The sequence below is a fragment of the Gastrolobium bilobum genome, unplaced genomic scaffold, assembly GCF_033153095.1.
Source record: "Gastrolobium bilobum isolate Gb01-03AN ecotype WA unplaced genomic scaffold, APGP_CSIRO_Gbil_v1 utg4377, whole genome shotgun sequence".
NCBI lineage: Eukaryota > Viridiplantae > Streptophyta > Magnoliopsida > Fabales > Fabaceae > Gastrolobium > Gastrolobium bilobum.
The window spans coordinates 1,628,068-1,641,669 of NW_026895684.1; the positions used below are offsets into that span (position 1 = coordinate 1,628,068).

Here is a 13,602-nt window from a genome sequence, read left to right on the forward strand (position 1 = left end):
ATAAAATTTGAAAGACAATAACCAATTTTTTGCGTTTAACTCATTTTATCAGGTAGTGAAATATTTTTAAATTTTTATGACCAATAACCGATAAATATTTAACAATTTATCCTTAATATTAGTAAAGTTAAATGCCACCATCGCAATTTGGCATGGGCGTGGCAGAAAGCACTGACTTCCATTAAACTAAATATACAAAACTTCATTCACGCAAACTTGTTGAGGCACGGCATGACAAACGACTTTGTTTTGAAGTCCCTTTCTTCACCCAGAAATCAAAGAAGAGTGCAAGTAGCAAATTACTGTATTGAACCCTCACACCCACCTCGAAGATTTAATTTAATATCACGCGAACAGATACAACAATTGATCTAAGCCAAATGGCCGAGAGACGCTCGAACTGTGGAAGCTGGGAATCCTTATTTTATAATTAAGCCTTCATTGCTTCTTCTTGCTCCTTAACAATGTGGGACATTGTCATGACTAGATCAGCACTAGGCCCCGCACAGGCTTTCTTTCTATAGCCCAAAATGCAGCATTTATTGAACGGTCGACCACGAACCATCCAAGTCTAACAAATATTGTTCAAACTTCCAATAATAGATGCGTTCAACCACAATTAATAAAGCCAGCATAGCTGCTCGGGTCAAGCTAGTTGCTGCATAATACTAGTAATTTTGACAAAATGAGTGAATGATAAAGGACAACAAAGCAAACATATTGAGTCGTTAAGACGGGAATTTTCTTGCCCCGCATGGTAGAGAGAAACAACAATTCCGGTATACCACTACTCCAAAGACCAGTAACTACATGTGGTAATATGGTTGAACTCGGGTCAATTCGTCAAAATAGAATGGGTTGGGTTACATATTTCAACCAATCAATCCGCCACGTTAGATTGTGGGTTAAAATGGGTTGGGGGTTGGCTCGCCGAGTCAATTTTTTTATTAAGTAATATTTTATTTTCATTAAACTTTTGTTATATCTAATTTTTATTATCTTAGTACTTCTCTAAAAAAGAAAGAAAAAAAATTATTTACAACAAAGTTATTCATATAGAGACAAAAATAAGTTCCAAAAAGATGTCTGACTGAATATTTGTGTACATTTAGACTTGAGATGAAAAAAAATTAAGAAAAATGTGAAATGAAAATAACTAATATTATAAATTTCATAAAATATATAATTTTTTAAGCGGGTTAACATGCCAACCCATCATAAGATGAAACAGATTGGACTTTTCAACCCATATTTAACAGACGGAATGAGGTTATCTAACCCTTTTTGATAGGTCAGTGCGGGCCAATCCGTTTTTTCACCTCTACAAATAACTTGTGTTGTCTCTCAATTGTAATAGGGTCTTTAAAATTGTAGTTGTTAGGCTTTAGCGCTTTGACTATTCAAGTTTTCCAGAGAAAAATAAAAGGAACTCAGATAGCATGATCTGATGCAAATTCATTTGGAAGCCAATTTCATATCCCTCAAACGATATTGGTATTGGTAAATGCAAATGACATTCTTAGATGGGTTGCTTAGAAATTATAATAGCAAGCAACTCTAAGAAATAATATATGAACCTAACAAGAGAGTAATGGAAATCAGTTCAAAGAGTCCCTGTTTCGGCCAGTCTAATTGGCTTAACCCCAAGACCAGGCCCAATAATTCAACTCATACAGAGAGGCCCATAAACATCTCCTCCCTCAGAAAGAACAGCCAACATTCTTCCCTTTACCCCACGAGAGTACGCAGGCGTCAAAAAAATGTGCCTAACCCAAGTCAAAAATAACCGACGGTATCCCAAATTGTCTCATCCAGCCTTATCCTCCTTTATCCCATTAAATGCAAGTCCCACTGCATTAAATACAGCATACTACTTATATAAAGGAATATTGATCATTTTCTCATGCCTAACAAAATTTTTTACAAGAGTGCTATGTCAATGGTAAATTTTCTCAAAATGTCACGCGCCATATTCGCTACACTATGTAGCGAAATATGTTTGCAAATAATTCGCTATACTGTGTACTGAATTATGCTTCGATTCTGCCTGTTTCACTGTGCAGCCTGATATGGCATATTTCGCTACACAGTGTAGCGAATTATTTGCAAATATATTTCGCTACACAGTGTAGCGAAATATGTTGCGTGACATTTTGAGAAAATTTATTGTTGGTGTGGCAGTCTGGTAAATATTTTTGTCAGGTGTGGCAAAATGGTCACTCTCGATCCCCTATATAAACACACTCTCGCTTACATAAAGGACAAATTGTTTTAGTGTTTTACTTATCTCAAAAGTTATCTTATGTTCTGAAACAAATAAAGTGGAGTTTATCAATTTTTTTTAAAAAAAAGATAGAGATATTTTTTTATGTGAATGTAATATGAGAGATGAATCTCATATAATATGAGAATATAATTTTCTATTGTTTTATTGTTTTATATGAGTTGTTACTTTGTTTATTTATAAGTTTATTCTAGTTATTAAACATCCCCTTTTTCCATTATTAAACTGCACCTGGGAAGCTCTGTATGGACCTTGGTCTGTATTATCGTCACAAAAAAACACCGTAGAGAAACTTATATCGGATTCTCTTGACCACTGGACAGCTGAGTCTATAGAAAACTAAGAGGATTTGAATATGTTGTTATATTTAATGAAATGGCTGATAGCCAATATATACACAAGTCGGTTATACAGAATCAAGGAGGATCAACTAGAATAAAGTATACTGTTCAACAAACTATACATGGAATAATAACAAACTATTCTTGCTAAAAACTAGGACTTAGTTGCTAAAGGATAAGATCAAAGGTGATCTTCTCCTAAGTTTGCGATCAATTCATTCAATTTTTCCCCTTTTCGAGGATAAATTTACATATTTAAACTATGTGTCAGATATACGAATACCCTATCCTATCCATCTGGAAATATTGGTTCTGAACAAATTAGTATTTGCAATTTATGGGGGTCGTTCTAGCTATATACGAAAGTCTTAATTCATAATAAGACAAATAAAATATTTTATTTGGTTGTGGGGCAGTTCATAGATTTATAGAATTGATTACTATACTATTACTAAATAGCGCAAAAAAGAGAAAGATAAAAAGAGCAACCGGAAATATTATGTGATTAGTCAATATTTGAAATAGAAAATGAAAGTAGACAAGTCAAAAAGGAGATTGTTAGGAGAAGATCACCTTTGATCTTATCCTTTAGCAACTAAGTCCTAGTTTTTAGCAAGAATAGTTTGTTATTATTCCATGTATAGTTTGTTGAACAGTATACTTTATTCTAGTTGATCCTCCTTGATTCTGTATAACCGACTTGTGTATATATTGGCTATCAACCATTTCATTAAATATAACAACATATTCAAATCCTCTTAGTTTTCTATATGGTATCAGTTTGAAGGTATCGATCCACTTTCCCAATGGCTGATTCTGATTCAGATTCTTCCGCTGTCAATATCAATGCTAATGCCAATGCAACCAACCCTACCCTTACACCGTCTGATCCTCGTTCCCCATTTTTCATGCCCACATCTGATAGCCCTGGTTTATTTCTCACCAATGTTGTGTTAAAAGGTGAAACCAACTATGATGTGTGGGCCAAAGCATTCAAAAATGCACTCCTTGCAAAGAACAAAATCGGTTTCATAGATGGCTCCATTCACAAACCTGCTGCTGTAGTATCTGATGAAACCCACGCTTGGACACTTTGCAACTCCATGATCAACAGCTGGATCCACAACACTATTGATCCACTTCTCAAGCCATATATTCATTATTTCTCCACTGCTAAAGCACTATGGGATGATCTACGCGAAAGGTACTCTATTCAAAATGCTCATAAAGTTTATCAGCTCAAATCCAATCTTTTTCAGCTACGACAACAAGGCATGTCTATTAGCAATTATTACACCAAATTAAGAGGTGCTTGGGATGAACTTGATGCTGCACGAGCCTTACCAAATTGCCCTCATGGCTCCAATTGTCCTGTTACACAATATATCACCAAAGAAATGGCAGATGATAGGGTCTACCAATTTCTATTAGGCCTGGACAATGCTATGTTTGGCACGATTCGAACACAACTCCTCAATCAACCGCTTCTGCCATCCTTAAACAAAGCATATTCCACGCTAGTCCAGGAAGAAACTCAGTTCCATATGGCTCAGACTCCTGACACTCGTAATGATGCACTTAGCTATGCTGCAAGAGAAAATTCAAATCCTCATTCCTCCAATGCTGATCATGTTCGTTGCACTCACTGTGGTAAATTATACCATGATGTTTCCAAATGCTATCAATTACATGGAAGACCACCATATGGACGTGGAAGAGGACGTGGCAAATCTTATGACAAGCGTCCCAACCCATTCAATTTTTCTGCATCACAAACAGCAGCTGCAACACCTATAGTGTCCAACCAAAACTCGATTCCCTACCTGAGTCCTGAGCTTCTATAGCAAATTGCCAACATGGTTGTTTCCTCCACTACACCGTCTGCTAACACTACATCCCTTTCTGGTAAGCACACTATGCCTTCTACCTGGTTGGTGGATAGTGGCGCTTCTCAACACATGACAGGGAACCTCCATTTAATCTCCAATGTTACATCTATTCCACCCACTACAATAGGTTTACCTGATGGTGATCAACTTGTTTCCAATCACAGTGGCAGTCTCAAGTTGACATCTCATATTTCTCTTCAGAATGTGTTATATGTTCCCAAATTACAATGCAACCTCATATCAGTTGCTCAATTACTTGCTGATACAAATTGCATCATTTCTTTTACTCACAATGGCTGTGAATTGCAGGACCCCATAACGAGGATCAAGACTGGACTGGGTAGATTGCAAGCTGGTGTTTATGTGCATGACTCATCCAACAACAAATCCATCTCTACTGCATGTGCGGCTCACACTCAACAGAATGCAGATGTTTGGCACCGTCGATTGGGTCACCCTTCATTTCAGTTTTTAAGCTTTCTTCCTTTTGTTACAGTGAATAAAAATAGGGGTCATTCTCCTTCAGTTTGTGACATTTGCCTACGCGCACAACAAACTCGTACTGTATTCCCTATTAGCATTAATAAAACTACTGCATGCTTTGATCTTATTCACTGGGATATCTGGGGTCCATATCAAACTACCTCTCTAACCGGTGCAAGATATTTTTTAACAATTGTGGATGATTATAGCAGAAACGTTTGGGTTTATTTAATGACCACCAAGTCTGAAACGTTCCAATACTTAACTCGATTTCTTCTCATGGTACGTAATCAGTTTAATACCATGGTCAAAATAATACGCTCCGACAATGGATCAAAATTTTGTGCTCATAATCTCCGCAAGGTTTATTCCGATATAGGAATTATACATCAAACATCATGTGTAGACACACCACAGCAGAATGGTCGTGTTGAACGGAAACATAGACATATTTTGAATGTTGCAAGAGCATTACGCTTTCAAGCTAGTCTTCCTATCGAGTTTTGGGGTGAATGTGTTCTAACTGCGGTACATTTAATCAATAGAACCCCCACTCCTCTTCTCCAAGGAAAAACACCATATGAATGTCTTTTCAACCGCACACCCAGCTATGATCATATTCGCATATTCAGATGTCTTTGCCATGCTCATCCACGTCCCAAACCGTTGGACAAGTTTGCAGCTCGATCAACTCGGTGTCTGTTCCTGGGATATCCTTTTGGCAAAAAGGGTTGGAGGCTTTATAACCTTGAAACACATACTGTTTTTGTATCCAAAGACGTGGTATTTGAAGAGAACACCTTTCCTTTTGCACCAACCACAGTCATTCCTACCACTGATATTCCTCACGACCCAAACCCCCATAACCCCATATCACCCGAACCAACCCTTGCTCCACAAAGCCCATCCTTTGATTCCCAAGTTGTTACCAACCCTGTCCCTTTAATTGAAGACACTCTCCCTGTTGAACAGGCTCAGCCCGAATCTGCCCCTACTGTCTCCAATGAGCTTTCTATCCGACAAGAACAGCCCCCAGAAGTCACACATCCATCTGCACCTTTGGGACGTGGTCACTGTTCTCGCCGTCCTCCATCATATCTCCAAGATTTCGAATGCTCCAAAGTCATCGCACATAATCCACTAGCTTCTTCTATTTCTTCCAGTCCTTCCTCAGGTATGGCTTATCCTATTGCTAACTTTGTTTCTTGTTCTAGATTCTCTCCCAAACATCAACAATTCCTTGCTGCCATTTCTTCTGGTGTTGAACCAAAAACATTCAAGGATGATGTAACTGATGAAAGGTGGCGTGTAGCAATGCGAAAAGAAATAGATGCCCTTGAACAAAATCACACGTGGGAACTCACTTCTTTGCCAAGTGGGTATACCGCATTAAGTACAACTCAAATGGTACAGTGGAGAGATTCAAAGCACGGTTGGTCATTGCCGGTAACAATCAAATAGCTGGAGAAGAATACTTCGATACATATGCTCCTGTAGCCAAAATGGTGAGTGTCCGAACACTTCTTGCGGTAGCTGCTGCCAAATCATGGCACCTATACCAGTTGGATGTTACGAATGCCTTTCTACACGGAGACCTTACCGAAGAAGTTTACATGCGCGTTCCACAAGGTTTCAATCATCACAAACCACATCAAGTATGTCGCTTACGTAAATCTCTCTACGGTTTGCGGCAGTCCCCTCGCAGTTGGTTTGCTAAGTTGCGGTCTTCCATTGAATCATATGGCTTCATCCAATCCAAGGCAGATTACACCCTATTCACCTTACACAAAGATGGCCACTTTGTTGCTCTTCTCATCTACGTTGATGACATTATTCTAACGGGCGACAATGATGCCTTATGCACCGATGTCAAGGTCTTTCTCCAGTCATGCTTTCACATCAAGGATTTGGGGATTCTTAAATATTTTCTTGGCATCGAAATAGCTCACGGTCCATCAGGTCTTTTTCTGAGCCAACGAAAGTACGCTCTCGACATATTGGAAGACGCTGGTCTCCTTGCGTGCAAACCATGTGCCTTCCCTCTCGAAACAAATCATAAGCTTGCAGTTACAGAAAGTCCTCCATTCTCGGATCCCGCACGTTACAGAAGACTCATAGGACGTTTGGTTTACTTGACAATTACTAGACCTGAGTTAAGTTACGCCGTCCATGTTCTTTCCCAGTTCATGCAAAATCCTACTATTGCTCAATATGATGCTGTCATCCGCGTTTTAAGGTACATCAAAACTGATCCTGGCCAAGGTTTACTCCTTCGATCCGACAATGATCTCCTTCTTCGTGGATATTCTGATTCGGATTGGGCTAGTTGTCCACTCACCCGTCGATCAGTTACTGGTTATTTTATCATGTTGGGTACTTCTCCTATCTCTTGGAAAACAAAGAAGCAACCCACAGTGTCTCGCTCCTCCGCTGAAGCTGAGTATCGTTCAATGGCAGCAGCTACAGCTGAGTTGTTATGGATCAAATCGTTTCTGGACTCGCTTGATGTTCCACATTCACACCCTATGCAGTTGCACTGTGATAACCAATCTGCCATGCAAATAGCTGCTAATCCAGTTTTCCACGAACGTACCAAACATATAGAGATTGATTGTCATTTTGTACGCGATCATGTTCTCAGCAATACAATCACTACTACCTACGTTCGTACAGATCAGCAACTCGCAGACATATTTACCAAACCGCTTGGCATGAAGCAATTCAGTTTTCTTCGCAGCAAGTTGGGCATTTCGTCACTTCATGCTCCAACTTGAGGGGGCGTGTTAGGAGAAGATCACCTTTGATCTTATCTTTTAGCAACTAAATCCTAGTTTTTAGCAAGAATAGTTTGTTATTATTCCATGTATAGTTTGTTGAACAGTATACTTTATTCTAGTTGATCCTCCTTGATTCTGTATAACCGACTTGTGTATATATTGGCTATCAGCCATTTCATTAATTATAACAACATATTCAAATCCTCTTAGTTTTCTATAGAGTCCCTTGACTTGATTGATCATGCAACAGTTGAAACTCATACTTACGATGCTATTTTGTTAGATATTTGTCAATGGGCATGTTACTGGAAAAGAAACTTGTTCCGCTGACTCATTCAAAATTGTGTTATTTTTATATAAAAAAAAAAAAAACAGAGTGGGCTTCACATTTATTGTATCTGCATGTATCATGATATATCAAATTTCCTGCAATATTATACTTATTTTTCGCTTTGTTAATTTCGTCAAATTGGGAAGTTGGTGGTCTTTATAGGTTTTGGAAAGGAAATTATTGTACTGTTATCTTTCTTCAATCCATGATATCATTCGGAATTTGGAAATGGAATGCTTCTCATGATGAGTTATGCGCGCAACTTCTTGCAGATAGTTCTGGTGCCCTGTTCGGTAGAGCTTATTTCGTCGTACATCAATGTTAGCAACACTTTTATTTCAAATGGCTTATTTCGTTTTATAGAAATTTAAAAAATAAAAAATTACACACACAGTTATAAGTCATTCATGACAAAATTTTCATGCACTAGATCGTTTCCACTTTCCAGCGAAATATAATATCTTGGTAACAATGTGTACTGGACCTAAATTATTTCCCATAAAACCAACTTCAAGTTTGTACCAAAATAAGAGCATGTGCTTATTTGCATTTCTTTTCGCCCATGCGGTCTCAATTTCTTTTCATATTTGGGGTATACTAATAGCCCGATTAGAGCACATGTGGGCTGTGGTTTTGAGAGTTGAAACTAAATATGGTTTACAGCCAGCCAATCGGAGTTCATGGGCCGGCCCACCAAATACCTTTAAAATATATCTTTAGAACTAATTTTTTTTTAATGTAATTACAATTAGGGGTGTTAATGGGTTAGGACGGCCTACAGGAGCCTACGGCATAGTCTATATTAGGTCAGACTTGGCCTATTACAAATAATAAAATCGAACAGATCTAGACTTTTAAAAAAACCTATTTAGAAAACAAATCATAGGTTTTTTTGTAAATGTCGGAGCTATAAGCCTACAGGTTGGCCTATATCATATTATTTATTTAAATAAAATAAATAAATTTATTATTTTAATAATTTTGAATAATAAAATAATATTATTTTAGTTATTCTTTTAATTGTTGAGTGTTTAATAGGTTTAAACAGGCTAACAAGCCTAGGTCAATGCTTTTATTTTTTAAATATAGGTCAGACCAAACTTGTAATTTGAGATCTTCACAGGCTAGCAGACCAGGCCAGACTAGACACAATATTTTTTATATAGACCTAGCCTATTTAAGTCAAAGTCTAACTTAGCCCAACCTATTTACATTCCTAATTACAATGATAAATAGTATAGAAAGCATGTGCTTGATGGAACGAAAAACACAGCTTATATATATAAATTAGATTTAAAAAAAGCAATGCAATAGATTTTCAGCGTGGATTAAAATTTGGATATTTCATTTAGTGAGAAACTTTTAGCGAAAACACTACTAAATTGAAATGGATAAGTACATCAAATGCCATAATAGATAATTATATATTGAATGTGCCAGTGTACCAGTCCTGACCATTGCAGAAAAACTCAGGTTATATATAAGCAAGAGAAAAATTATTCTTATGTTATATGTGATAATTTTTTCTCCTATATATTTTTTGATAACTGTGCCACTTTTTTCTTTTTTTTTTCCTTTTTCAGACGGTGAAGCCCACAAATTTATCTCTATGACATGAGATAACTTATCTCTTTTAACATGAGATTAATAAAATCCGATAAATAAAGCCATTGTACAAGGCTCAATGAGTTGGTCCATGTGTCAGAAACCTATTTTAAGTTTTTAATTTTCTTAATATTCACATTGTGTATTTTGAATCTTTTGATTAATTTATTTTAGTTTTAAAAACTTGTAATTAATTTTTTTTTAAGAAATAACAAATATTATTTTCCTCAGAACTTAAAGAAAATATATAGCTCTGATTTAAATTTTTATTATTATCACATCATTAAAAGGGTTTAATTATGATAATAGTAATAATAATATAAAATGAGAATCTCTTTTTTTTTTGGTAATAAAATGTGAAACTCTTTTTTATTCTATATAATACTTGATCGAATGAAGGTATGCATATATTTTACATTTATATTAAAATTAAATTAAAAAAAATTATTGAAGATTTATTTTATTTTATTTTTTTATTCAAATCGATTTAATTTGATTCAAGTATTGCTGGATCCATATTAAGAATAGTTTTTCTATAAATATTTTTAATAAGGGAAAAAATCTTTTTGTCACTTAAATTATTATTCCTAATTTTTAAAATATTTTCCAATATCAAAGAAGACTATTGAGACTTTAAAACAATTAATGACGCACATGCTGTTATAGTTTTATATCCATTTTAAAATATTCATTAGTCAACAGAAATCATTATTTTATTTTATTTATTATTCAAAAAACTAATAAGACATTCACGTTTTAAAAAAAAAAACATATATGACTGTCTCTTACTCTCTTCGTATTTCCAATGGACGGTATAAAAGGAGCATTAATAAAATGAAGGAGTAATTTAATAAAATATAATTTAATCTTCAATCAGGAATGAATATTTGATAATCTTATTATTTTTTATAAACAAAAATCTGAAAAGAAGAATATTTTAAAATAAAAATGGTATTATTGATGTTTCTACAAGGGCCTTTTTGGATGAGCTTGTAAAAAAAAACTTTTAAATCTTATTTATTTTAGAAGTGCTTTTTATAAAAGATAAAGCTATTTAGAATTTTTTTGAATATTTATTTATTTTTTAAAAAAATTGACTTTGACTTCTGTTTTTTTAAGTAACTAAAATTTTTATTTTCTAAAAAATACACTGCTTGACTCAATGAGTGCAGCTCAGTTGGTTCCTTGGCGTTGAGTTAGTGGGATTGGACATGTGTTCGATTCCCGCTGAATGCATTCTTGGGGAGGGGGCTGAACCTTTAGCCATCACTGACCCCCGCACTCCGGATTAGTCTCATAGCCGGCTCAAAGAGTCGAAGCTTGTGGGGATACCGGAAGGAGCCAACTCGCCTCAAAGAGGTAATTAGGGTTGGGTAACTCAAAAAAAAAAAAAAAAAAAAAAGGAAACAATGCTTGCCATGTAATTTTGAATTGTTTTGGAAATGGATTTAATTATTATTAAAAAAATATTGGAAAAAGCCATTCCTATATGACTGGACTAGAACTTAGTTAGGGGTTCACGGTTGAAAAGAAAAAAGAAAAAAGAAAATCTTTTGTTATGTTATTAAAGTTGATCACAAATTCTAATTATTCTTTACATTTTAGTTATTTATTACATTTATTTATTCTAATTATTTTTTTGGGCTTGATGTTTCTTATATTATACGAGATAAAATTATCTCTTACATACATATAAAAATGTATATGGTTTTGTAGGACCACGTGAAAAAGAAGAAGGAGAAAACGAAAATATAAACCTTATACACTTTTATGTATGTGTAGAAAATAAAAATTATTTCTCATCATGAGAGATATCAAATTCATTTGTTTTATACGATATATACTACATTTATTTTTAAGATAACAGGTAACAAATCATACTATTCATGGGGGAGAGGAAGGAAGACCCCACGCTAACTCTGCAAGCGTATAAATTTAGGGGAAAAAGGAATGTAATAGTTATGTATTTTCAAAAATACATATATATAATAATATAAGTTATATTTTTTTTTTTAAAAGTTGTTGACTGATATGAAAAGTAAAAAAATAAATAACTAAATACAACTTTAATATTATATCTATATATTTTTCAAAATACATAGCTATAACTGTTAAAATGACATAACCTTGTATATATCCTTATGTTTTTTAAAATTACAAACAATAAATCCATAAATTTAATTGTTATCGTCTCACTGTAATAATAACTCTAGGAAGGTGGGTTCTATTACCACCCAGTAATTCACGTTGGTTAGATTGTGTTCAAAATTTTAACTGTTACAAGTGAATCACTTTTGACAATTGAGATCATCGAAAACAAATGAAGACACTACAACAACAAAAATAGATTTATCATATATCAGGCGAGTCCAGCAGGAATCCATGGCGGGGATCACATAAGTTAGACTAATCACACCAAATTTATTCGATGAAAATCATAATTCATAATTTAATCCTAGTTAAAAAAGTTCAGACAAACAGTCGCTTTATTCTTTTGGGCGTATGGAAAAATATGAAGATTTCCAACTCAACACGTCTTGTACATTATATTCAAAAACTCTCGTGACATCAAAAATTCATACATCAAAACATTATTTATCCTTACTTCACAGCCTATTACCTCAAATTTCCATTCTTGATCGTAGGGATAATAATGTCTTTCAGGAAACACTTTCAAGATCTTTACCTACTTCCTCATCAACTTTCTTCTCCATTTTCCTCGCCTTCCAATCATCAAAGTAAATCACGCACGACACCCATTTCAGTGTATTTACCACAGTGAGGAGCCCAATTTGCAGAAAAATTCCATTCCCTCCTTTATAGCATCCAAGGAAGACACAGGACAACCTTAAACAAAGTCCTAAAGCAAAGAAAACAAACATCAAAAGGAGTCCTCTCTTCTGATTACCTCTGCTGAAGAAATATGAAAGTCTTAATGCCCCAATTCCATATATACCATCCAGAACTGATATTACAATACTCATATTCCAAATTGCACTCCATTCCAAATACATCATCAACAGCTTTGCAAAAGCTAGACAGAAAATTAATGCAAAAAATATGTAACACCCTAAACTCTTGTAGAAAGTATAACAGTTACTTAGGGTCCATGGAAATGCAATCAGGAAACAAGTTGACCAGAAAAGCATATACAAAGAAGTAATAAGTGTGCCTTTAATTACTGACATGTCAATGGATTTTTGAAACATCTGCTTGAGACTCATGTTATGCTCTTCGGAGCGAAGCGTTGAAGCCAAATCCATAGTTACAACTGCAGAACAGAGTTCTAGAACATGAAGAGGCACCAAGTAAATGAATCCAAGTTGAATCAAAACAGGCAAACAATCCTTACTAAAACTTCTAACAGGGATGTCATTGTCGGAGTAAAATTCAATAATTGTATAACCCTGATATTTTTCGTAAAAAGGGAGAAGTGAGATAATTTCTGGGGTCTCAACCATAGTTTTCTGGAACAAAATTTCAAAGTAAACCATGACACAATAGAAAGGAAGAGAAGTGAGAAAGGTGAAGACGATGAAGTTGATGTTTGTTACATAGATCGTTACAGCTTCTTTGAGGATATCCAAGACCTCCATCTTCTGCTTAACTCTTTCGCTTTCACTCTCCATTTCTGCACTTCCAACTCTATTACCAAGCTAGCTAGTTCTAATTGAATCCCTGATGCTCAATGCAGATTCTCATTATAAATAGAATTTTTCTCTTGATTCTACTTTCCAGGAAATACACCTTTTGCTTTTGGAGAAGACTTTGACTTTGTTTGACTTCTTCAGCACTAGTGGTTATCTATTTTATAATTTGAAATAAGAGGTTATTAATTAGAGGGACTCTTTTTCAACTCCTTTGCCGACCATGTGTTTTTATTTTATTAAAG

The 13,602-nt window shown here is 35.0% G+C and overlaps 1 protein-coding gene and 1 pseudogene across 1 annotated transcript; both read right to left on the reverse strand.

The window, feature by feature from the left end:
* Positions 1–249: 249 nt before the first annotated feature.
* On the reverse strand, positions 250–396 carry LOC133291415 (U2 spliceosomal RNA; annotated as a pseudogene).
* A 12,005-nt stretch (positions 397–12,401) lies between these two features.
* LOC133291282 (uncharacterized) lies at positions 12,402–13,361 on the reverse strand. Its single transcript, XM_061489519.1, has 2 exons — positions 12,897–13,361; positions 12,402–12,570 (listed from the first exon to the last, which is right to left on the reverse strand). Exons 1-2 carry the CDS (start codon positions 13,337–13,339, stop codon positions 12,528–12,530), a joined length of 486 nt encoding a protein of 161 aa, XP_061345503.1. The 5' UTR covers positions 13,340–13,361; the 3' UTR covers positions 12,402–12,527.
* Positions 13,362–13,602: the final 241 nt, after the last annotated feature.

What these genes read in the sequence shown, in the direction of transcription:
- LOC133291282 (XM_061489519.1), bottom strand. Translation starts at nt 13,339, where the DNA reads ATGGAGAGTGAAAGCGAAAGAGTTAAGCAGAAGATGGAGGTCTTGGAT. An exon ending in TTTCAAAAATCCATTGACAT is followed by an intron (nt 12,571 to 12,896) that starts GTCAGTAATTAA and finishes TCTTTGCTTTAG; the next exon opens with GACTTTGTTTAAGGTTGTCC.